This window comes from Uranotaenia lowii, chromosome 1 (assembly GCF_029784155.1).
Source record: "Uranotaenia lowii strain MFRU-FL chromosome 1, ASM2978415v1, whole genome shotgun sequence".
Lineage (NCBI taxonomy): Eukaryota > Metazoa > Arthropoda > Insecta > Diptera > Culicidae > Uranotaenia > Uranotaenia lowii.
The window spans coordinates 194,866,717-194,892,243 of record NC_073691.1 but is presented as its reverse complement, the minus strand read 5'-3'; the positions used below and the strand labels follow the sequence as shown (position 1 = coordinate 194,892,243).

The following is a 25,527-nucleotide window of genomic DNA, read 5'->3' as shown; positions in this document are numbered from 1 at the left end:
CGGTTTATTATATACAATTCTTAAGTACAACATTTAACATCAGTAATGATTGTTAACTCAGTTTAATAAAATACCAGTTAAAATAATGTGTTTTTGTTGGTAAATTAGCACGTAATAGTTGTTTTTTGATCACTTTTTGTAATAAGAAACTAAACTTAACAGACTTGAACATTTTTATGGAATATTGTGAACTGATCTCAAGTTTCGCAAATTTGGGTTGGGAAAATTCAGCATTTTATCGAACTTCAAAAGTTTAATTTATAGAAAAAATTACTAGAAAATCCAACTTTTTCAGTACCAATTTTGAAGAAAAAGAATCATTCTATAATAGCATGCTTACAAAGTGGAAAATTTCCAGAAGATCGTTCGAGCTATCGACGAAAAATGTAAGTTTCCTTGTAAATCAGAAGATTTTTCGTGATTGTGACGTCGCCGTATGTACCAATACTAGAGCAGAGCTGTCATGGCACTACCTTCTTTAAATATTCCTTGGTCTATAGTAAATTATAGTCTCTTTAATGTGAACTTTTCTAATTCAAAACGATTATGGATAAAAAAAAGTACAACATCTAAAGTATGAATAATTTCAAAAGATCAGTCTAACTGGCACCACTAGCTAATTTGACAGAATCAACACCAACAAAGGAGCACACTCATTTGTTGGTGAAGATTTTTTTTTACAGCTTCTGCGAGGATTGTCGTAGGCGATTACGGCAAATGTTTCGGGGAAACAACCCTTTTAATTGAACCGGTGTGCAGCAGAACACACGATGGACGACGGAAAATCATGTAAGTAATAATTCATACGTATATTCTGCATTACAAATGACTACAATTGACAAATATTTTAGTTTCCCCGCATAATCATCACCCGGGCGACGGTGGCTTCCTGGCAAAGAGCAGCGTTAGATCTACGATGGTTCCTTTCGCTTTATTCAACACCGTGTAGAATCGTCGTTAGCGACCCCTCCAAGAATCATCGAAAAAGTTTTCGTAATCGCGTCTCATATTGCAAGTGTGAAAATTTAATAAAAATGGTGTGAAAAAAATGGTTCAATAAATCAAACATCCGAAAATTCTCAAAAACATGTCTTTCTATGTATGTGTGTGAGTGCCATTCACGTACGGTTCTGGGTAGTGTTGAACGAATGCTGTTACGAATCGTTTGGGTTACTGTTTAGGTAAAAGATTACTTTAAGAAAAACTGTAAAGGTAACAGTTTGACTGCCTTAATATGTTTTCCATCATCGGTTTTTAGACGTTATCACAACTGTCTGTAGAACAGTTCCTCCATATGAATGTTTTAACCGTTTTTAACAATTACATAACCTAACGACATATTAAAAATAACGTCAATTCAAAACTCACGATTCAAGCAATGTATTTTACAATTTCCAGAATCGTTTGTTTAACATTCTATCTACGCTTCATTAAATAGTTATAGGACTGTTTTAGAAAACGTTTGGTTACAATCCTGGTTTATGCGGGTTGCTCTTATGCGCCACAGTAGAAGAGTTATTTAAAACATGGGCAGTGCTTTTTAAAAAGAATAGCCGACACACGAAAAGAATAACATTAGCAACCAACAGTAGCATAAGAAAAGTTAGGACTATCTATAGCAATGCTGATTCAAAAACTAATTGGCTGGCATGCAAATAATGTTCTGTTGATTGACACATTGATTGATAAAGATGCTTTCCGGAAGAAAAATACATTAAGTAAAAGTAGTAAATAAGAGAATAGTATAGGATAAGAATCATCGTTGGATATTTTATCACATATACGGTAAGTAGACTTTTGCTTGTATAATTCAATTACATACATCAGGTTGCGATTTCGAAAGTGAAATGAGGGATTGGTTTTTCCATAAATCATTTATTTTTCTTTCGAAAGCTTGTTTGCGCTGTGAGGCCTAAGGAGCCGAGTGATATTTTTCTTTTTTTAGAAAATTTCAACAGTTTATTTTGTTTTTTTCAGTACAACTTTTTAACTTTACTATTATTTGTATGCAGAACTTTCATCCGGCTTTATGATATGGCAAGGCAAGGATCGCCAGACATAAAACACCACCAGGGAAGTTTCCGAACATTGGGCTATACCTCAACTATTGTTGAACTCTGAAGAGTATTTTCGTTCTTATATTTTCAGTTCCTTTTCCGATAATCCCGTTGATATTGACGGTAAGTTATAACTTTTATCAAAACAGTTTCATGAGGATACAAATATAAAATACAAAATAGTTACATACATTCGACTGGTGAGCTTTCATTGCTTCGAAATTTTCTTTCGGCTCTTAGTCAGACTCCTGAGCCCAGTTGGGCGTATGGAGTACCTAATGTAGATACAAAAAGCGAAATGGGGATATATAAGGGCACATTGTCGAAGCTAAGAGGGGGTAAGTGCAAATATTGAATAATTTGTTGGAATGTTCAAGAGGAATTTACAACTAAGGGAGAAAGTATAGGAATACCTGTTTGAAGAAGCTGGTAGGCTGGTTAGTCTCTTAGATTCCACCAATGGATTTTATTACATGTTTGACATGTGAGACACTTGGATTTGAGACATCCACAGGTTAGGGGAGTGGAAATATAATAAAAAATAATTCAAATTTTCAATAAATTAGGACAAATTCTACACAAATTTTTGTGTGGGAAAATTGCATACAATCTATATTGCGTAGAATCCAGAAAACGAGTTATTTAGGATCGTAAGCTTCAGAAATTTCGAATACAAAAGATGAAAAAATTTCCATCTATTACAGTTTTAACTGGTTCAATTATCGGAAAAAATTATCAAATTATCATTTAATATTTTAAACTTTATTTATTTTTATCTTCGGGATTTGATTTTTTTTTAAATGTTCAGGCTGGGACCAATATTTTCAGGTTTTATGTATGAACATTCTGGCTAGCACGTCTGCTATGATCGCTGGTTCGTCGAGAAGAGAGCGCTTTTCCCTCAATTAGCACACAGGCTTCTACGATGATTTCTATGGTGTCTATGAGGGCTAAGGGTGGTTTTTCAACCAACTTTGATTCACCAAATTCTAACACGATGGGAACAGAAGGTTTGGTCGGACAGTTGCCATGGAAGGTCGGATCCTTGAAAGGTCGGCGAGTCGGAAGCCAGCGGAAGGTCGTCGTGCCATTGGTGAGGCGCCGGGCCAAAATAAGAGCATCGTGCCGGAACCAAAAAGGTCGTCGGACCGAAGCCACTGGTAGATCGTCGGACCGGTGCAATGGAATGTAGCTGGGCTGAGACAAAAAAGCAGTCGTCGTGCCAGATCCACTGGTAGGACGTCGTACCGCAAAGCCATGGGAGGTTGGCTGGCCGGTATCACGGAACGTTGTCAAATCAGGAAACAGGTGGTGGTCGTCGAACTAGGAGTCACTGGAGGACTTACGAGCGGGTCACCATGGAAGGTCGTCAAGCCGGTGCCATAGAGGTCGTCGGAACGGTAAGTCAAGTGGAGGTCGTCGGGCTGGAACCATTGGGTTGCGTCAGGCCTCAAAAAAGGCGTCGAGGTACAGGAGTAAACTTCGAGCAAGGGATCCAAGACCAGAATTTAGCTGGTAAGTCATCGGATCGGAGCTAGGTGGAGGTTGCCGGATCGTCGACCCAGGAATCATGGAAGATCGACGGGCTGGAGTCAGTCTTGTAAGTGGTCCCCATCGTTTGAACTTTTTTGAGACATCCACAACACATCGTTCTTGATAATCATGGAGAGCGCTTCAGTGTGATCGGAGAGCAACAAAAAATGTCAAATGAAATTTGGATCTTTGTAGTGGTTAGTCGTTTGACTTTCATTCCACAGGAGAGAGTGAAGGATGGCATTTTCTTATTGAATCTGTAGGTCCTGCTGTGTGGAAAAAACAGGCGACGTCGTAAACTGTCGGGAAAGTGGGTCGTTTGACCATCAAATCATATTTTTCGTTTGTCATAGCACGAATATCGTTTGACAATAACATCACTGATAAAAGCAGGCTGTACGACTGTCAGAGAAAATGTCGATGGTTTACAAGTCTGGCTGGAGCCACTGGTAGATTGTCAAGCCGGAAGCCAGAAGGTCGTCGAGCTGCAACAGGGGTGAGAGCGTTGTGCAATGAAGGCAACGAATGAGGTCCGGTGCGTGCGTTGAAGAGGAGCAACCCCATCTTCAGGAAGAGCCGCCGGAGGCAGTTAGAAGACTACGGAATGCGTGTGTTGAGGACAGTGTTGCCAGATGTCTACGGATTATTAGCACTTCTACGGATTTTCATCATTTCCTACTGATTTTCTACGGATTATCGAAAAATTAAAGGGATTCTGCGGATAAAAGAAAATTCTACCTGACGACCAAAAAAAAAAGTCATCAGGTTTCTTTTTGCCAAAATAAGTACATTTCTCGTTTTTCGACAAACGTACAGTTTTTAGCTGTTTGAAATCTTGCTGAGGAGCAGTGTTGAGATTCGTCTCATCGAAACAATCGATGAGATTAATGCAATGATGTGTGTTTATTATATGTAAACAACTAGTAAACTTTAGTATAAAAGCAAGTTATAAGAGCAAGTTCACTCGTGTTGGGAAAAATCTGTAGAAATTTTGACACTTGAAGCACATTTTGAAAATTTCACCATGCTGAAATGTTTTCAAGATCTTTGGCGTTGAATTTTTTTACAACACTGTTTCTATTTCAGCCGTATGTGATAGAAATCGAGCTAGTTTTGCATCACAGCATGCGAAAATACAACACGTGTTGTATAAAACCTAGAAGGCCGCAGATCTTGAAATGTTTTTACATGGTAAAGTTTTCAAAATGTGCTTAAAGTGTCAAAATTTCTACCACTTCTCCCCAACAGGAGTTAACTTGTTCTAAAAGTAAAATAAAGTATTCCAAGTTCTACCCTCAAGTCCATGCTTTCTACTGCCCAAAGTGCTTCCAACAACAGTACATAGGTACTAACAAGTTCTGAAGAGTTTAGTCGCAACTTCAAACTAAAACTAGACACTTCAAGAAATTTATCAAGACCAAATTTGAGGAAATCGGTTCTGTGCTTGTCAGTCATCGCGCAGTAACGAGAAGATGGGTTTTTTTTCTAACATCAGTTAAATTTATCAACAAAAAATTGTGATATTGGCATCTATTTCGCCTGGATTTCATATAAATATGCAAAACTAACGACAACATAGAAAAACTTACCCTTTGACCGTGTCGTTGCTCGCAAGGATTCTTCAGAATTGACATTAAACGTCAGGGTAGTTGAAAATAATTTATTTCTCACCATTCACATGTAAACGCTTAGTCTTCCGCAGGCCACGCCGCATTAAACTTATCGATGAAATCATCTTCATCCTTCTCATCATCCGTTCCGCCAGCCTTTGCCTCAGGTGACGGGGATTGATCTTTTCTTATTGGTACGATGTCTAGATCAGCAAACAAATCTTGATGCTTTTGTTTGGAGGATTTTTTCTTTTGGTTTCTTTTTTTCTTTTTGGTTTGCTGGTTATACCCTTCTGTTTCCGGCTCTGGAATGTACAGCACATCGCCATTGTTCTTATAAATAGTGCCATACTTCTGGTTTCTTGTTGCCCATCTTTGCAAAGGATCGTCACCATAATACCGCATGGATTCAACCGAGCAGATCAATTGCCGATCAAGTTGATTGAGTCGTCGTTTGATTTCTTCCTGTTCATGCGTTATGAATTCATCCACCGGAATATTGGAGGGTGAATTATCGTGAAAGTTGAAGAATCCGTATCTCCGATCGTCGTTTGATCGATTTTGGGCACTGTAAAGGTTGCTATTTTGCCCTCCCGAAAAACGATTTGCAAAGTGATTTCTGTAATCATCGCGAGTTGTGCGGTTTGAATATTCGAAACAATTATCCAAACGAAGTCCAAGACCACCGTTTGAGTTGAATCGATTCGATTGGTTGTACACATTAGAGTTAGCACTGTAGCCAGGACCTGGATATTGATTATAGAGATCTTGCGATAGTCGATCGTTAAGGGGACTACGCTGCTGTAATTGGTACATGCGTTGATTTACTCCGGAACCCAGAGATGGTGGCGTTGGGTTGTTTCTTTGCACGCCTGAAGGCATTGCCAAAGAGCTCATCAGAAAGTTTAGAATGTCAGTGGGTTGTTGGTTATTGCTGAAATGGCCTTGCCTCTGCTGCTGCGCGTTTTGAGGTCGTATCGATTGTTTTGTCGTTTCCATTTTAACCGGTTCAGTTGCTTTTGGTTTCTTTTTGGCATTGGGTTTCCGTTTTTTCGTGCCACAATTTTTGGGATTTTCAACTTTTGGAGGCAATGTAAAATCGCTGTTGTCGTTAGCGGGTTCGTCTTTTTTGGCTGATTCTGAAGTTTGCATCAAATCTGGAAGGGTAAGAACATTTGAATACTCTTTTTTTTTTTGTTGATTGTCTTATGTATTATTTTCGAAATTGTGAAATGATATTCAACTATTTCAAAGCATTTTTTTTCAAATCAATAAAAACTTCTCGAAATCTTACGTATTCATTGAAACACCAGCCCAATAGCTTAAGAATTGTTTTTCTTAGATAACTTCAACGCAGCTACAGTTCTGTTTATCATTCCTACAGAAAAAATAAAGAAGTTTAGGTTTGACAAGGATTTTTTCATCAAACGAATATACGTCGAAAAAACCTTAAAAAATTGTTCGCTTAAAATCTTTTTTAGCTTACCCTATAGCTATATCCTTCGGCTTAAAAATATGTAGAAATATCACCGTTCTATCTCTTGGAGGTCACCAGATGCCCAAATTTTGTGAGAGTGTCCATAAAACGCAGATGTAGATTTGACAAGCAAGAAAAAACCCTGGTTTTTGGCAGCCTTGTACATTAACGCGCTAAGTGCTTTGTAGCTCAACCTGTAAAGATAATTTAAAAAAAAAGTTATCTCAATAAACGGTCAGAAACATTCGATAAACTTACCGAAAACTGCTGAAATAATGACATTCTGAGTTCTGAATGAGATGCAGCTGTCCCACGTTTCCAAAAAAGAGTAGACCCATGACAGCTCGTCAGAGTGAGTTTATTCAGCTGTAGAGTCTAATGTCGGCAAGACCAAGTCGATGGAAATCAACACAGAAAATCCTTCCAACTTTGTAGTAGCTGGACAACAGGTTGAGAAAGTGGGGTGCTTGCAGTATCTTGGCAGCCAGATTACGCCTGATGGTCTCAAGTGGAGATGGATTGGGCACACGCTGCGAAGAGATGAAAACGAGATTTGCAGAGAGGCGCTTGACTGGAATCCAGATGGGCATCGAAGAAGAGGCAGGCCCAGAATCTCGGGGCGTTGTAGTCTAGTCGCTGAAATCCGCACAGTTGACGAAAACCTTAGCTGGCAGCAAGTGAAGACGCTGGCTTCGGATCGCCAGCAGTGGAGATCTTTATCTCAGCCTTATGCATCGGTCAATTGGCGCCGGGCCCTTAGGTAGGTAGGTAGGTAGATCCTAAAGATAATAAAAAGGAGTGATCAATGCTGAGTCAGTTATTTCACCGGAGTAGATTAACAGTTGTTCAACGTCTTATCTTACCTTTATTGTTTAAAAAAAAAATAGAAGTCTGAGAAGGGGGAGAGTTGCGTTTCCATTTCGAGATTTCCACCCTTGAATATGAATCATTGTCAAATTTCTAACTATGTAGAATTTTAAATTCACATCAACGTTCGAACTCACTAGAAGTTCATATGTGAACTTACCTCATATTCCATGCTTCGTTTTACTTCGAATTTCTATGTGCTTTCGCCGGTTCTAAGAATGAGATTTCATTGGGAAACGTTAGAAGGACAGATTTTGTTAGCCCTGCGTATTGTTCCTTACTATCTCGGCCAATAGTCACGAGGGGAAGAAGGAAGTTTAGAGAGGGTTTAAGAGAATTCCAGTCGATCATTTTTCTCCATTCTGTTGATAGTTGGATGTTGGTCGGCCTCGAGTACCCTTGCGTACCTTTTGCTGCTGTTGTTCTCGGGTCAATCCTCAATTCGTAGATAATCTATCAGTGTACTGTTTCGGATATCCATTCGGATCGCTCGGGTTTAAAAGGATTAAATGAAGAGTATACTTAACGACGGGAAAAGGGAGCAGCTAAGCGTGTGTTCAATAGCACAGTAAGAAGGAAGGGAAAGGATATGATGACGATGATCTGTAGGGCTGATATTCCCACGTGAAGATCTGACAGACAAACTCGAAAGGATAAGAACTGTGGTGAATATCACACACTGTTGATAGTAGTTTTTTTATCGAAAAACCGCTGTAGAAGGATGTTTCGTGGAAAAAAAGGTTGATAATGCACTTCGAGTCTTCAATTTTTATTAAGGGCATTAACTCTAATTTTTACATTCGTACTCAGATACGTCTGGTATTTTTTTTGTACTGAAAACGGTACAGATGCAGTCCGTCTCACAGACGATTATTAACATAGTAATAATTAAAAAAAAAAATAAAAAGAGGTGAAATCAAACTTTCAGAATGGTTTCAGAATCGCATTCAAACTAATCTTCCGGCAAACCCATTAGTCGTAGCTGAAGTTTGACCTTTTCCGACATATCATTTTCTGAATTGTTTTGACAGAAAGATTGGCGACGCCATGGTGGTAAATCTGTAGGAGTGCGGCCATAAGGATTTCCTTGAGGAGCAGGAAAATTTCCTTGATGGAATGGTCGGTTTTGTTGTTGGAACGCGTTCATGTTTCCAAACGGCTGTTGTTGACCAAAGTTATTTCCTGGACTCCAAGAGCTGGACGACTGATCATGATTCCAATAACTCCAAGAATTATTCGTATTCGGTGGCCCATTTTGGTTCCAATTACTATTCGAACTTTGATAGAAAGGCCGGTCAAAGTTCCGAGAATTATCAATACCTCGATAGTGGGGCCCGCCTTGATTCCAATTTCTGTTAGGACCTACATCTTGGTTGCGATAACTGTCTGGTCCTTGATAGAAGGGTTGATTAAGGTTCCACGAATTATTCTCTCCTTCTCCCTGTGGCCCGAATCGGTTCCCATCTCTGTTTGGACTTTGATCACAAGAATTAATTGGCCCTCGATTCGAAGGTTGGCCTTGGTTCCAATAACTGTATGGAGCTCGATTTAAAGGCTGAGCTTGCTGTTGAAACTTATTGAATTGATTCTGAGCATTAACTGCACTACGGTCGAAAGGCTCGAAACAGTTTGCAGCTGAACTTTGCTTCCGATTTTCTGTTTCATTCGTTTCAGAATGAGCTTGAGTCTCACTTATAATTGTTGAGCTTTTATCTGTTTTATCCTTTGATTTTTGAACTGGAGAAACTGTCTTCTGTTGAGATGGAGGCTGATTTTTGTTGCTCGGAGACGATGGTGGGTTATTTGGCGTTTTACCGACAGATGCCAAAGTGTTGATGAGTGTATCACTGAATAAATTAGATAACTTCAAACTTCCGGGGTAGCGATTATGAAAAAGCAAAGCTGAATTTATAATCGTACTAGCGATCGCGGGATTGATCTGAGGAACCGATGGGTTTGCAACTAAACCTCGATTTTTCTGGAGTTGGAGATCATTTTCACCCAGCTGCAATCGCGCTTGCTTCTTCGGTGGTTCACAGGACTTTTTCTCCGTTTGTTCTTTCAAACGTAATGCTTCTTTCCGGGCCAGTTTTTTCTTTTGCGCTCTGGAAAGCGTTTTCGCAGAATTCGTTGGCTCCACCAACAACCAATCACCAATTTTAATGACATTTTTCTTGTCTAATTGCGTATCGTTCCTCACGAAATCTGCAAAGATGTTCAAAAAACATGAAGCAAATGTAACGGCCCTAAATAATAACTTCTGGTAAATGGGTTTGACCTCACAAACTATTGAAAATTATTATGTTTTTAAAACAGTTCACGCCATTGGAGGCATTTTAAAGCGCGATTTTCAGCTATATATAAGAATGGTTTTTGTATTCAAAATAGAGTTTGTAAATAAATGGTTATTGTTGATAAAAAACTACACCTACAAGCAATTTTAATGAGAAGCAAATGCTTTTGGCAAATTAGTTTAGTGAAAACCAAGAAAGCCCATAAAAGAAGCTTTGGAAGATTCTTGCAAGAATTAAAACCAAAAAAACAAGTCTTCTAAAGTGAAGAAGTACTTAATTTACTCTCCAGAATTATACTTTTTTGTCGACAATATGTTTATTGATTTAGAAAAACAAAATGCAAATCTACTGTCAACAAACCAAAATCGTCAACTTTACTGATTTGTTGTTATTGATTTGTTATTCAACCTTTGGTTCGTTTGTAGAAGCCTCGTAATTGCTGACATTGAAGATTTATACAATTTTTAAACTTTCCTACATCCTGGCGGTCGACATTCAGTTCTGCTTGAAAATGTTTCAACAATCTTCATCTTACTAAACTTTTCTTGAAAAGTTGGTTTCTTCTTGCGATTCTACCGAGGCTCACCTGCTGGTAAAGAAAGACAACTTGTCTCTCCTCAAGTCAGTGTCATTCAAAGTCTGCGTGGACCTTAGCCTGAAATCCATGGCATTAGATGCGAGAACCTGGCCAGCCGGTGTATTGTTTCGAGAATTTGAGGACTCCTCCGGTTCAAGAAACCTGTACAGGTGACCACGACTTCCTTCTATCTTCCTCTCGCATCGACAACGGTGATATGACTGATTCGTGTGGACTGCTGACCTTATCAGGTTCTCCACCGGGACGCAACGCATCAGGTCTTTTGGAGACCTCAGAGCCCATCGGCTCAGTCGCGCTAATTCCAGCCAGCGGCATCAGTCGTCCCGGCCCTGATGTCGATTGCGGCGAAGAGGTTCTCCATCCTGCATCGACAGGCAAGTATTACTTGTCCTTTGGAACTTCCCCACTACGTGACGCTATTTTGGGTTCCAGTCGTACCAACAGTGACTGGAAAGTGTTCTTTATGGAAAAATAACGGAGAGTAAGTGAAAACGCGAGTGGTTTCAACGAGATACTAAACAAGAGTGAGTTTTATTCAAATGCAAAAAGGACTGCTTTGATCTATTTTTAATATTTCTCGATTACTATGATCAACATCCCCCCTTTAATCGAGAATTCTTGAATTCCATGGAAGGACCTGACTTTTTGTAGTTTCTGTACCGGAACCGCCTTGGTGATAGTTTCCGACATTCGATTAGTTGACTCGACTTGGTATAGTTCAATGGTTTTCTCCTTGAGCCAATAATATCGTCAAGCTCGGACTTGTTGCCGAAAACTGCTTTGTTGACCTCTCCGGATAACGGAACACCCGGATTAACGACCCTTGAATCTGGCTTTACCATTTTATCTGCCTCCTCTTTTCGGACCCTTTTCCAATATTTGTATCTGCTTGTGGGGATTGTGGATGCGACAGCCTTTCGTCCCAGTTGAATGACCGTCGAAAATTTCTGCTTCTGACTTAGCTTCCCGCGGCCGACGCTTCACTGTGGGGGGTGGCAAATGCCCCATCTTTCTGTGCCACCATGCCAAATCTTCTTTTGGCTTTGCCGCATATGCAACGTCTTTGCCATACCGACGAAGTTTGTAGAGGCCATCTTGCTGATCACTAATCGCAATGACTTCGTCTTTGGAGTTGGAAACCGTGCACGAATCTCTCGTGAACACAACTCGATGTCCGAAACTACAAATCTGGCTTATAGACAATAGATTCGTCGCCAAATCTGGAATGCACATAACTTCTTTTATGTTTAAAATGCTACACTCACCTAAGACATCTGCTCGGAGTGTTGTGTTGTTACACATGTGTGATGAAGAACCGGAATCAAAAATCCAGGGATTGTTCGATTTCGCACAACGTTTCCGCACCATGAATGAAGAGTGCCTGTCCGGTTTCTGTGTACACTCGACAGCGTAATGCCTATTCTGGTTGCACCTATAGCACACGATAGCTGACTTGTCTGGCTTACCGCTCGTAATCTTTTTCGGTTGACTTCGATGATTACCATAAAACGCCCTCTCGCAACTCGTCGCATCATCATCCGGCCACTTGACGTCCTGCGAAATCTTTGCTCGTATAGTGTCCGCCGTCATGTTGATTCCTGACGCCTCGAGACCCATCACCATTGGTTCATACTGCTTCGGAAGTTCCATCAGAAGAATGTTCGACATCCACCGGTCGTTGACTTCGAACCCGATCTCAGCTAGCTTGTGCCTCGTGGTCGTCAGCGAATTGACGTACACCTCGAACGATTCACAATCCACTATCCGTATCCCGGTCATCTGCCGAAGAAGGCCAGATTCCCGAAGATATCCGGTTTCTTGAAACGCTGCTTTCAGGCCATTCCACGCATCTTTAGCTGTCTGCGCGTTCTGTACCAAGCTGTAATTGATTGGCTCGATACTCAGACATATGGTTGCCAGAGCCCGTTCCGACAATTGCTGGGATGGTTCTTCCGTCGTAATCGCTGCCCATGTTCCTTCACGGATGAGCACCATTTTCATTGCAAATGACCAAGAGCTGTAATTTTCTTGGCCACGCAATCGCTCCCACAAAGGTAGGGAAATGCTGCCACCTGCAATCTGCGCTCTCGCAATCGTTTCGCTTCCCGCTTGACTGCTTCCTGAGAAATTCGCTTGCTGGCCGTTCCCGCTGGACATCGGTGTCCTCGAAAGTGCCCCGCTTCGCGCTTGTTGGCCATTCGATCCGCCTTGTCCAGTCATCCTCTTGCCGAAACACTATTTTTAATATTTCTCGATTACTATGATCAACAGTTCTCCTGCCAGTATCACTTTGACAACAATCCGCCCAACAAGAACCTCTCCAATTCTACTGGAGTTTCTGCACGAGGATGCAGCGATCTAGGCACTTCAGAGAACCCTGAGCCCTTTAACTCAGTCGCGCTGTTTCCAGCCAGCGTCATAAGTCGTCCCGGTCCTGAGTTCGTTCCATAACCCTTTACTACAAGAATGTCGGGGGTATAAATTCCTGCTTGAGCGACTACCTGTTTGCGGCTTCGTGTTCCTGCTATGAGGTCATCGCCTACACAGAAACATGGCCTAATTACCGCACACTATCAAGTCAGATCTTCGACCCTGATTAGGCAGTGTTACCGTAGTGCCCGTAACAGCAAAAAAACTAGTGTGTTACTTGCCGTGAGGTCGAATCTCCCAACGCAGCTCACCGATGATAATTCCTGGTGCGATCTTGTATGGAATCGCATTGATCGTGTAGATCGAAAACTGTACTTATGCGTACTGTACCTGCCACCCGATAGCTCAAGAGATGTTGTCCTCGCTGAGTCGTTTTCACGCTGCATCTGCGAAGTAAGCTCCTTCTGCGCTCCAGAAGACGGCATACTTGCCATTGGTGACTTCAAGATCCCCGGTTTACAGTGGTGCTCTAACCATGGCAGCTTTCTGTACCCCATGAGCTTTACATAAGGTGCGGAGATATTTTGATGCTGTCACAAATACATCAGTATCTTCAGACTGGTATGCGTGCAATGCGGTCTGATTCGCATCAATGACGTCATAAGAGTTGTTTGGGTTGCAATTACGGAAGAGTTTTTGATTTAGATAACTTTTGTTTAAGGAAAAAATGACCAAGTGCTGCATAAAATCCTGCAAAATTTCGCAGGTCGACGCTAAGAAGCAAAATAGAGCAGTGAGTTTTCAGCAGCTACCGATGGAACCCGCGAAACGCAAAAAAAAGGCTCGCGTTCTGTGGCCGTAAGGATGGATCCGGCATAAACGTGTGCTCCCAGCATTTCGAATTGACGGAGGTTGTCAATGTTTATATGGAAATCGCAAGGAGGGTTCTTATAAAATCTGGTAAGTATTTCTAACTTAGGCCATTATCGCAATATTCTTTATGTTTCGTTTTTTCTCTCAGCTTTGCCATCCATTCGTTGCCCTCCAACTGAGTCTGCTCGATCCATCAGAGCTAAAGTGCGGAACCGGAAGCAAATGGTCGAAGAACTTCTACAGAGAAATGCAAATGTAAACCCTGATCACGACGACAGTGGGATATTTGATTTGTCGTTGAAGAACACCGGCATCGAAGAGTCATCGTTTCCTCAATCAGCAAACTTATGTGGACTTGACCTGCTGTTAACTGCGATCCACAGTGCTGACCCGGTCGACACAAGTCGTGAAAGTAATCCGAGTAGTCTTGCGAACAATACTGTTTCTAACCAATCGTTGCTTTGTGAGGTGGCCATGGATGATGAACCGCTAGGAATACGCGCCGATGTGTCTGGGTAAGAAGCGACGTCGAATGTGAACCCTGAGCACGACGACAGTAGTATATTTGATTTGTCGTTGAAGAACACCGGCACCGAAGAGTCATCGTTTCCTCAATCAGCAAACTTATATGGACTTGACCTGCTTTGCACTGCGATCCACAGTGCTGACCCGGTCGAAACAAATCGTCAAAGTAATCCGAGTCGTCTTGCGAATAATACTGTTTCTGACCAACCGTTGCACGAAATCGCTTTTGATCCGGTACTGTCTACACCTGCAGATATGAACTTCGATGGTCTCGAGTTAATCTGTAAGGCGATCGAGATGGAGACGAACACACTGACCAAAACCATTTCAGTACCGAAGACGCTTACAAAAACTGCGTTACAACAGATAATCATTGATCAGCGGAAAACAATTAGCTCTTTACGTACACGGGTAAAACTTATAAATAAGCCACTATCATCAATATTCATTCAATACTTTATTCTAGGAGAAACAAAAGTATGCTAAAATTAAGTTTCTCCATCGTAAGTATGCGTTGGAGTTGAAAGCGCAGGAAAGGCAGATAGACTTGTTGCGGAAATCCAACAAAGAGCTTGTGCGTGTTCCAGAACAGTTGATCAAAAAAGAAGTAAATGAAGTTTTTGCAAAAGTTTTTACAAAAAATCAAACCGATTTGATTTTGGGATGCAAAAAGAAAGTTGGACGTCCGAGGAGATCATGACAGCATTTTCACTAAGGTATGATCGCTTTGTTAAAAATAACTTTGGTAAAACGATGACCAGGATGTTACCTCCGATATTACTTTGTCTTAAAATATCTTTTTGAAGCTTATCATATCACTGATTCATAAAATCATTATGTTATTACCAGATACCACAGTCAGCCAGCGTACGAGATAGTCAGAAAAGAGATGAAAATTCCTTTGCCCAATGCACATGCGAAGTGGTGTACTGAAGGATGTGTTATCAGTACTCGAAGCGACTGGGAAACACATGACGTCTTGAGAGCGAGTGGCAGTCTTGGCATATGATGAGATGGCCGTCAAAAACTCTGTTGAAATTGTGGGACCTGCTCCGGAGTCTATCGGAGGACAGTTCAGGTTTTCCTTGTCCGATCGTCGTCTCTTCGGATGTTCACGGAGCCGCAGAGGCGCATAACCGTTCTGGCGCACGGCATACTAACCAACTGACGATGGATTGGATCTGCCGCGAAATGTGCATTGGGGAGAAGGAGAGGGTTTGAGCGAGAAGCATATCAATCATGACAGGTCTAACGATGCTGGCAAATAGTGGTGCCAGTTGCGTTGTTTGACTTTATTGAACATTTGCCATGATTCCTTCTCCTCTATCCCACATCTTCCCTCTTCTCCATTTTAAAACAAACAAATTGTATTTTTTCTTCATGACAATAGCTTTGCATTAGTCATAATGTTTCGTAAAAACAATGACAACATTCAACAAAGTATTGCGGTATCACATAAAGTCAGGACATAGATAAAAAATTTGCTGAATTTGAGAAAATCTTAATCGATCGAACTTCCTGTTTTTTTTTCGTCTAGTTTTACAAAAGCTTTTGTGGGAAGTTGTTTATAATGTGCAAGTTAATTCAAACTGGTGTTTGTTTTTTTCGTCTCGTGTGTCTTATTTCTTGCCATGAGACATTTTTACTCGACTACTTGTTCTCTTTCTTTCCTCTCGGTTTTATAATTACCCTTTTACTTTATTTTGCTTTTTGTCAACCGGGAGTGTCTTCATCAAGACCAGTCAAGGTTTAGTTTTTCTTACAGCCTTAAGAAATTGTGCTAATTGAACTGATTAGTTTCGAAAAGTTTTCAAATTCAAATTTACTATTTGAGGTTAATGTTCACAACTCGGATCTTAGACTAATTTAATTTTTGCTATTATATAAGAAAATTACACTCAAGTATCTTTCTTGAATGTCAAATTTGTATCTCTAACTAAGATTCACTCAGTCTCGGAGTTAATAAAATTTCAAATGCAAACCTGAGTCATCAGAATGCCAACCGCATACTTAGTTTTGAGATTCTGATTCCAGCTTGCAGACTCCATTTTACGCCATAATAGTTCATTATTTTTCCAGTTTTTTTCGTTGGTGTTACCGTTTATAAACTCTGGCTTTGCTAACTGACAGATCCTTCCTATTTTTCTATTATTACTACAATATCCTATGGTCTCATAATCCGTTTCTAACAAAATGCTTTGAACAAACTTGAGTGTTCGTTATATCACTCTTTCACATACAAATATTCTCGAGACGGATCCAAAGACTTCAATTAATCGATTTATGGAATCAACTTGATTTAAAAAGCTTTTCACTCAGTACTTCATCGTTAACTTAAAATCATTAATGTTTGAAATTTTCTTATCTTCTTATACAATTTTTATTTTTAAATTTTGGTTTTGCAACTCTCAATTGAATCGATTTTTCGAGGTTTACCACAACAAATCTTTAGGCAGTCTCAACTTACTGAAAATTCTACGGCTAAATGATTTGACGAGAACAGAATTCATTCAATATCGATCACATTGTTTATATTCAAATCGGAACTATTACCTTTACACATCTCCAAACTTCATTTATGACTTTCTAGACTTTTAGTTTCCGCCAAAAGTTATAGTGCGTTCACATAACATTGTTCACACAATATCCGCTGAAATCGAAATCAGTTTTTATTGTTCGCCGTAGTATTGTCATAGTTTTCCGTTTTTTTTTCAATTTATTTTCAATTCAATAGCTCAACTATAGTCCTACTTGACATTAGTAGTATTAGTGGTAAAATTCTGGCCTTTGGGAAAATTAACCCCAAAAACAACCATGTTCTTCTGCTTGCTGTCCTTTTCTGTACTAATTTTTTTTTTTGGGTAATTTTTTTTTTCTTACTCCCATCAACACACGTGAGCAAGTATGCATCGTATATGTTCATTTTTTTCCTAATTCAACAGTATTCGAAATAGTCGATTTCGTTAACTTAAGTAGATTGTCATTCAGTTTCTCTATTTTATTCCTTTTTTTACCATTCTTCCACGGATTTATGTGATCCAGAGTTGGAATCCACCGAGCTACCATCTTTCATAATTTATCGACATTTTTCAACCCATAGTCAGGTAGTTTAATCGCTTTGTGCACGGCAGCCTCACAAATAAATACACTTGATTCAATCTATCAATCCACAGTCGGTATCGAACTACCATGTATCCATTTTTAAATCCGAAGTCGGTATCCACCGAACTTTCAAAATTAAGGTACCGGAGTCCGCCGATTTTTTCTTTCATCCAAAGTCGGTATCCACCGAGCTATAAGGTCCTTTTCACCGGTATCATCCAGTTTCTTCTATATTTTAAATCGGTATCCGCCGATCTGTTGAGCCTTCTTATCCGTATAGGTGGCTTTCTCCTCCAACCCATGATCGGTATCCGCCGAAACCACGGAGATTTTCATACCGGTATCCGCCGGATATTCGTAGCCATAGCTGGTACCAGCCGGAATATGGCAATTTCAATACCGGTATCCGCCGGTTTTTCGTCCCATAGTCGGTATCCGCCGAACTATGGCAATATCTATACCGGTATCCGCCGGTTTTTCAACCCATAGTCGGTATCCGCCGAACTATGAAAATTTCTATACCGGTATCCGCCGGTTTTTCCACCCATAGTCGGTATCCGCCGAACTATGGAAATTTCTATACCGGTATCCGCCGGTTTTTTTCTTACCTAAGTCGGTATCAGCCGAACTTGGGAAACACCAACAATCTGGTATCATGTGCAATTTTCTCGTCACTTGCACAATTTTTTTTTGTTTTACTGCTGACCGCCATTTTGCAAAAACATTTCACTGGCGTCGTACACTTCACTAGTTTCCTCACTTCCAGGAATTGGGAAATCCAAACTATGATTTCCCGTCCTGTCACGGTCGCCAAAATGTGGGACCTGCTCCGGAGTCTATCGGAGGACAGTTCAGGTTTTCCTTGTCCGATCGTCGTCTCTTCGGATGTTCACGGAGCCGCAGAGGCGCATAACCGTTCTGGCGCACGGCATACTAACCAACTGACGATGGATTGGATCTGCCGCGAAATGTGCATTGGGGAGAAGGAGAGGGTTTGAGCGAGAAGCATATCAATCATGACAGGTCTAACGATGCTGGCAAATAGTGGTGCCAGTTGCGTTGTTTGACTTTATTGAACATTTGCCATGATTCCTTCTCCTCTATCCCACAGAAATGGACACAAGGAACGACCAAATTGTGGGTCCGCATAAGGAAATGCAAGCTATCTCGATACGGGGTCTGTTTTCCAAATGGAAAACACCTGTATTTGCAGATTTTGATTGCCCAATGACCTTAGAGATTCTCAACGATGTTACTAGTCAATTGCACTCGATTGGATTCACAGTGGCAGCAGTCGTCCATGATTGTGGAGGCAACTTGTCTCTGTGGAAACAAGCCAATATAAGCCACGTTACAAAAAAACTTCTATCCAACACCCCGTCACAAAAGACGACATGTACTTTTTCCCCGATGGACCCCATTTGTTGCAACTCGTAAGGACTTGGTTGGTGAAGCACGGATTCTATTACAAAGGTATTTATAACTTTTAAAATGAAAGGAACCATCTGCAAGGAACACTTAATTATGCATATTGTTCAGGAAAACTGATCACGAAATATTTTTTTTGGTTGAACTGATAAAAAAGGCGTCGACCTTGAATTCGCCTTTGAGTAAAACTGAAGGGGGTGTTAAAAATGTAGAATTTAACTCTATGTTCGAATTGAGTTTGAAACACATCACAGCTGAGGGCCCAGAAAAACAAAATGTTCGCTTAGCAGCAGAACTTCTTAGCCACACTACGGCGGTTGTTGGCCGAAGTAATCGATATTATAAATTCGTGGTTCGACGTTATGAACTCCTATAGCTTGCACCAATCAATACCTGATAAAAAGTGTTATGGATTAGCCGAAGAAGCTTAGAACAAAATACTTGATCAGATGGCCGAGCTTATGATTTGCTGTCAAATCTCAAATCTTGCCACCGTGAGCTGAGTTCGGAACGTCACCTGTTGCACCAAATTGTCGAAATTGATCGATGTTGCGCTGCTTTGAAAATTTGGCTCCTCAACCAAGATACCATCTGATTCCAGCACAATTGCCAGATATGATGATATTTCGGATTCCAGAATCTTTGCTGGAGTAGCGTCACCTCGACTTGATTTGGATTCCACAACTGCTGGAGGACGTCGCTTCTGGATGTTTTTGGCAAGCACTGCACGTTCAACTCACACTTTCGGATTACGTCACACGTGTTGCCCACGCTCTCGGTTAGTGGCAAGCTGGAACAGCCCACCAAATTTGATAACGCAACGATGGGACTTTTGAAAAACGATTTCGGCTTTCATGGCAAGCGGATGCTGACTGTCGTCTATCAGCGAAACGATCATGGTTGGTGTTTTGGCGCCTCCTTCTATCCACGCTTCCGTCAGAGGTTCAAGGGCGATCTCCCAGGGATTTTCGCGCACCAACAGCATTATGAGCCGTTTCATAAAAAATCAACAGCATTTCCACCTTGAATCGCCAAGATTCATATCCGCCGATGCGTAGCTACTCGACCAGGAACTTGTTGTCTTCCATCTTCTAAATAGGACCTAATGACTTAGACTGTTCGAGAACTCTCCACATTCCACTAGACAAACATATGATTCCATCAACGGAATGCCGAAGGTTAAATGAATGGTTTACTTCGCTCAAGATCTCAATAGATCAAACCTCCCACTGAATTACTCCTCAGCCGATGGAGCAAAAACAGCTGATTGTTTTGAAGCAACTAAATGATTTTTCCTGTGCATAATTTGCAATCGAATATCGCGTTTACATTCCCGCTCGTGATGTTAAGGGGTGAGTAGGGTCTAACATTTTCAAAAATCGATTTTTTTTTCATTTTCTTATTGTAAAACATTTTAAGGACGTTGTGTCAAATTTTCAAGTCAATCGAAGCAAAACTGTAGAAATTATAGGCCTTTATCTCCTCTTATCTAATACTGCAAGAATTCTTGAGCAGAAATTTCAAACGCGTTTTTTTTCGAAAGCACATTTTTAAAGTCAGTGGACATCGTCATTTGAAAACTACTTCACCGGTTCTTTTCAAATTTGGAGCATATTTTTTACATATAAAATACCGAACCCCAACGATTTTCTTTTTTTTTACTTAGGGGAGATTTTACAGATAAAAAATGGCGGATTTTTTCGTGAAAAATCGTAGTTTTTACTTCAAACAACCACAAAAATTTCATAAAATTTTTTTTAAGTTAAAAAAAATCGTTGGGGTCCAGAAAAACATCTATTAAAAATATTTTGCTCTGATTTTTTGGCTTCAGATGATTCTGTGCTGAGATACAGTGTCCACCGCAAATCCTGTTTTCTAAAAGGCATCCTCGAAAGTGCTCCGTCACCGGCTCATTTTTCAATATTTTTCTACGAAAAAATTACTAAATGTTTTTTAATAATGCTTTGTATAATGCAAAAAATTTGAATACATTTGTATGAACGATAGCTCTAAAAAAATTCGTGAAAATGGTGTTTTTTTACCCGTTAGACCCTACTCCCCCCCTAATATATGATGGTGAGCTGTTCCAGCCTCTGAAGTAGCCAGATTCGATGGCTTCAACAGTTTTTATAAATGCCTTACACTTAGGAGGGTAAATGCCTAAGAACCTATTTTAAATTTCTTGTTCCTGAGCAAATTTGTAACAATTCAGTGTTTGATTTAGATTTAACCACCACGTTTTTTTTCTTCCAAGTTTAGTTCTGAAACTTTAGTTTTCCTCACGAACTGTCTAACATATAAGGGATTCAAATTCAACATCCAGATCCTTGTCTGGCAACGCGGTCGTTTTGGTTTGGGTTCAGAAGAACTCTTTCGATTTCTCGGTCTTCAGAGTTTATAGGCTTTGGGAGATTTCGGATGGGTAAATTTTGAAAAGGTACGAAATCCTTCCACGGTATTTCGGTATGATCTTCTTTACGCCATCTATACAATAATAAACTTTTTCTTCTACCCATCAGATGATTCTAATAATTCAAAACGAAACATTATAATCCGTTTAACCATAATGGTTGGTGTTGGTGTTCTATATCTGGTAAAAATGAATAGGAGGGATTGTAATTTGAAGCTCTCATCCGATGATAGAAAGCAGTCCAGGGATGAGGGATGCAAATACTGTTTCCTGACGAAATCTACAATCGAGTACCGTGTCAAGATATACCTCTCTTGTGTAAAATTTTCAATCGAGTATCGCGTTTACATTTCCGTTCGATTAACTTACGGTCAAAAGTTATGTTTTTAAGTGTTTGAATCTGCTTCTCGTTAATCTTGAAGTTGAAGTTTTCCACACATTGCTTTCGATAGGATAGACATGGCTGTGTCGAGCCTGCGATCCAATTTGAAGATGGTCCAGCCTGGTATGAAATTGGAAGGCAGTCGAGCCGGGAATCCGATGGAAGGTGGTCGAGCCGGAAATCCGATGTAGGGGCGTCGAATCGCTGGAAAGGTCGTCGAACCTTGAGAAAGGGCTACGAACTGCAAGGAGCATCGAGCTGACGGAAGCAGCGTAGCCAGATTGAAAACCGCTCAAGTCCGTAGATTTCGCGAAAATCGAAAAATTTACTGATTTCTGGAAAATAAAATTTGATGACCTTTTTTTTGGTCGTCAGGTAGAATTTTCATTTATCCGCAGAAAATCCGTAGGAAATGCTGAAAACCCGTAGATTTCGAGCATCGATCCGAAGCTCCGTAGAAATGCTTAAAATCCATACACACAAAATTTTCGAGGCCGAAAATTAGCAAAATTTTGCTCAAATTTGACCAGCTAGAAATTTAGCAATCAATTTAGCAATATTTTTTTGCTAAAATATCAGCAAATATGGGAAAAAGTTAGCCGCCGGAATGTTTTACTGAAATTTTAGCAAAAACCGGTGATAAAGATCGTGCAGGATTTGAGCCTGCAAGATTTATTATTTTTCTTCTGGAAACACATGGAATGTATAATATTTTCAATCAAATACAAAAACTGTGTGATTTTCATATTATTTTTATTTTTTTCGGAATTTGCACTAAACACTTTTTTGTCACTAACATTTCGATAACTTTCCAGCGGGGAACGGGTTATTTAACGCCTATTTTCGGATGGTTACATCTACGGCCTACATGAACCATCCTTTCCGTACATTCGCGTTGATGAAGTACCGTCACTAGCAGCAGCAATCTAGTCGAAAAAATAGAGAATTAAACACATTAAAACCGGAAAATCTATTTTCCGAATGTAATGTTACCTGTATGCTTCCGTTGTCGATTTGGCCACCTTTTCGTTGTCCACTTGGCCACCAAAGGAACCGTCGGTATCAAACTTCCAAACAGCACTGACTTTTTTCTTAGCGGCGGCAAAAACGGCTGCTGCCAAAATCAGAAAGCGGCCAACGAACTTAGTTTTTACTAAAATCAAGCAAAAATCCCTTTTTGCTATCGTGTCAGTAAAACGAGTCCAATTGCTAATCGAAAGTAATCGACTATTTTTGCTAAGTGGAGGCTCAGAAATTTTGTGTGTAGAAATACGGAGAAATCCGTAGATCTGGCAAGGCTGGACGTAAGGTAATCGTCGAGCGAACCGAAGGCGGGTTGTCAAGTGAGCCAGGAAATGGTCGTCGGGCGAAACCGGTTGAAGGTCGTCGTGCTTAAGGCGAAAAGGTCCGGTGTGTGTCGAGAAGGAGTATCCACTTCAGGAGGAGCCGCTGGATATGTGGCAGTTGAATAACTGAGAACAGCGTGTGTCGAGGAAAAGGCATTCGGCCGTGCTCTACAAATGTGAGCAACACAAGCAGGTAACGCTAGGGGTTTTCTTTGTGTAAAATAAAGGGTTTACTTACAATAAAGGCATCCAGTTTTTACCATAGAATAGTGCGTTTATCTCTCCTTTCCACTCCGTCCGAAAGTGCTCTCTGTTCAAGACCCTCGCAGTCGCAATTACCTTTCTGAATTCTTATTTTTCATATCCATCGAAAAGTAGAACTTCACTTAAGGTATGGTTCAAATTTGAGGAAGCACATTGCACCCTGTACGGAATTCACAACCGAGTATCGCGTTTACGTATACATAAATACGCTCGACGTTACTTAAATAGACTTTTAATGAAAAGGGCTCGATCTTAAAGGTTTTTTCCTTCAATTACATCGAAATGTTTGTAACAGAAATTTTTGTTTGCAAGATCTAAAAGATGAACTCGTTTATGTTAACTGCGAGATATTATTATTAATTTTTTTAGTTGAATTTTTTGAGGCGCCTTGGCCAGGAATGACATCATAATTAAAGAAACAATCAAATTGGAAATTCTTCAAACATCTAAATCTTACAATATACTATTATTATTGTTATTATTATTCTTTATTAGATCCATGGTCTATTACTAGTACAATGAAATGAATGAGCCGATTTATCTTGTCGAAGTATGTTGATTACTCAAGTTAGAGTATATTTATAAATCGAAGAAGACAAGTAATACAAACACTGTTTAAACACCACTAAGCTTCAAAAATGTATTCATCGTAGTCGGTTGCCTAGTTCCATGCTGCATTGAACTGGTCGGTGAAATTGTCCTCCACTGGCTCCAGGGTTTCTTTCTCGGGTGAGCCAGAACCTTCTTTTCGAATCGGTACCATCTCTACACCAGCAAACACATTTTTGTAGCGGTAGCCCTTCATAAAATGTTGTTTCTTGGCATCTTTTTTGCCAGCTCCTTGACTTGAGTGGCGCTTGCGTTCGTGCTTCAAGGCCGCTGGATTGGGCACATACATAACGTCACCGTTGTCTTGGAAAATCGTACCTTTCTGTTTGTTGGAAGATTGATTAGGGCGTTTAGGAATAGGACGATTCCTGCCGCGTACTGGCAATCTGTTGAGCGGTGGGTTATCGGGTGATGGCTGCCTCGTTGCCTCCACAGAAGAAATCAACTGCGCATCAAGCTGCTCCAATCGTCGTTTGATGGCTTGCTGCTTGCGCATGATGTATTCGTCGATCTCTTCATCCGGAATATTAGACGGTATATCCACATCAATCATATCGCCATCAGAGTCTTCCCGGCGCCCTTGATCAAAATTATTTATAGGGCTATATTGATTTCGGTGAAATTCACGATGATCAGGTCTAACCCCGAAACGATCCTCGAATTGATTTTCAAATCGATTATCTAAACGATCTTCAAATCGCTGCTCAGAACGATTTTCGAAGCGATCGTCGCAACGATTTCCAAAGCGATCGTCGAAACGATTTTCAAAACGATCTTCAAAGCGGTTTTCAACGCGATCTTCAAATTGATTTTCAAACCTATTATCGAATCGACGCGGAGGACTGAAACGATTCGGCTGGCCCATCGGATTAAAGGGATTTTGTTCGAATGAATGCGGCTGATCGAAGCTATCTTCAAACTGAACGGACGAGTTGAAGGGACGAGGAGGAAAATCCCGGTGCTGAAACTGGTCCATCTGATTGAAGGGACCTTGATTGACGGGACCTTGATTAAAGGGACCTTGATTGAAGGGACCTTGATTGAAGGGACCTTGATCGAAGGGACCTTGATTGAAGGGACCTTGATTGACGGGACCTTGATCGAAGGGATGATTCGGCTGTTGCTGAAACTGTTCGAATGGACGGAACTGGTCCGATGCGAAGTCGGGCCCTCTCTGATCATTCATCGGTGCTTCCCACGGTTGAATCGGGTTTATCCTGGGATTAGAATCTCCGAAATGTCTATGGTTACCTTGGTTACGATTCTGGTTACGACCAAACGGACGGTTATCGTCATTGGGTCTGGTCTGGCGTCGCTCGAACTGGCGCTCGTTCCTTCTCCATGGTGCTTCTTGCTGGCGGTTCTGTGATTGCTGCCGTGAATTATTTTGCCTGTTTTGCTGAGCTGGCTCGTTTCTCGGAGTTCTGCATATTTCTGGTGCTGGTGGTGGATTAGGTTGAACAACCTGTTGTTTTGGTTGATCATCATCGTCGTCTATAACAACGATCGTTTTTTCAGCATTTTTAGGTGCTCCTTCTTTGTTTTCCCAAACATCTGAAAAGATTTCCCAAAAAAAAAATACTACTATTGCAACGATTCTGATGACAGCTGGTTAAATGGAACTGAGCCTTGCGGACTTCCATTTTTTTAATTTGGTGCTGTGGTCGTCCTCAAAAAATATTCGGTTAGTTGAAACCGCTGATTTGATTGAATTTTAGAAAAAAAAATCACTTACATATTTTTTGATCTTATAACTATTATAAAAAAAAAAGAGAATGCAAT

The 25,527-nt window shown here is 40.5% G+C and overlaps 1 protein-coding gene and 1 long non-coding RNA gene across 5 annotated transcripts in view; one reads left to right on the top strand and one right to left on the bottom strand.

Annotated features, from left to right (window-relative positions):
- LOC129742230 (uncharacterized) overlaps nt 1-25,527 on the bottom strand; it is a 107,251-nt gene that overhangs the window by 68,019 nt on the left and 13,705 nt on the right. Inside the window, exon 8 of one of the 4 annotated variants that reach the window (XM_055734124.1) lies at nt 5,239-6,357. The exons of 1 other annotated variant lie outside the window; for it this stretch is intronic. In XM_055734124.1, the coding sequence (XP_055590099.1) occupies nt 5,279-6,357 (1,079 nt within the window). In that variant the 3' untranslated portion in view covers nt 5,239-5,278. Of the gene's footprint in view, nt 1-5,238; nt 6,358-7,501; nt 9,750-23,595; nt 25,300-25,527 lie in introns of those variants that run through there. 2 more of the 4 variants (XM_055734111.1, XM_055734106.1) reach the window with 2 other exon arrangements.
- On the top strand, nt 21-2,254 carry LOC129742332 (uncharacterized). Its single transcript, XR_008736526.1, has 2 exons — nt 21-789; nt 852-2,254. It is a non-coding gene; the product is annotated as an uncharacterized LOC129742332 (long non-coding RNA).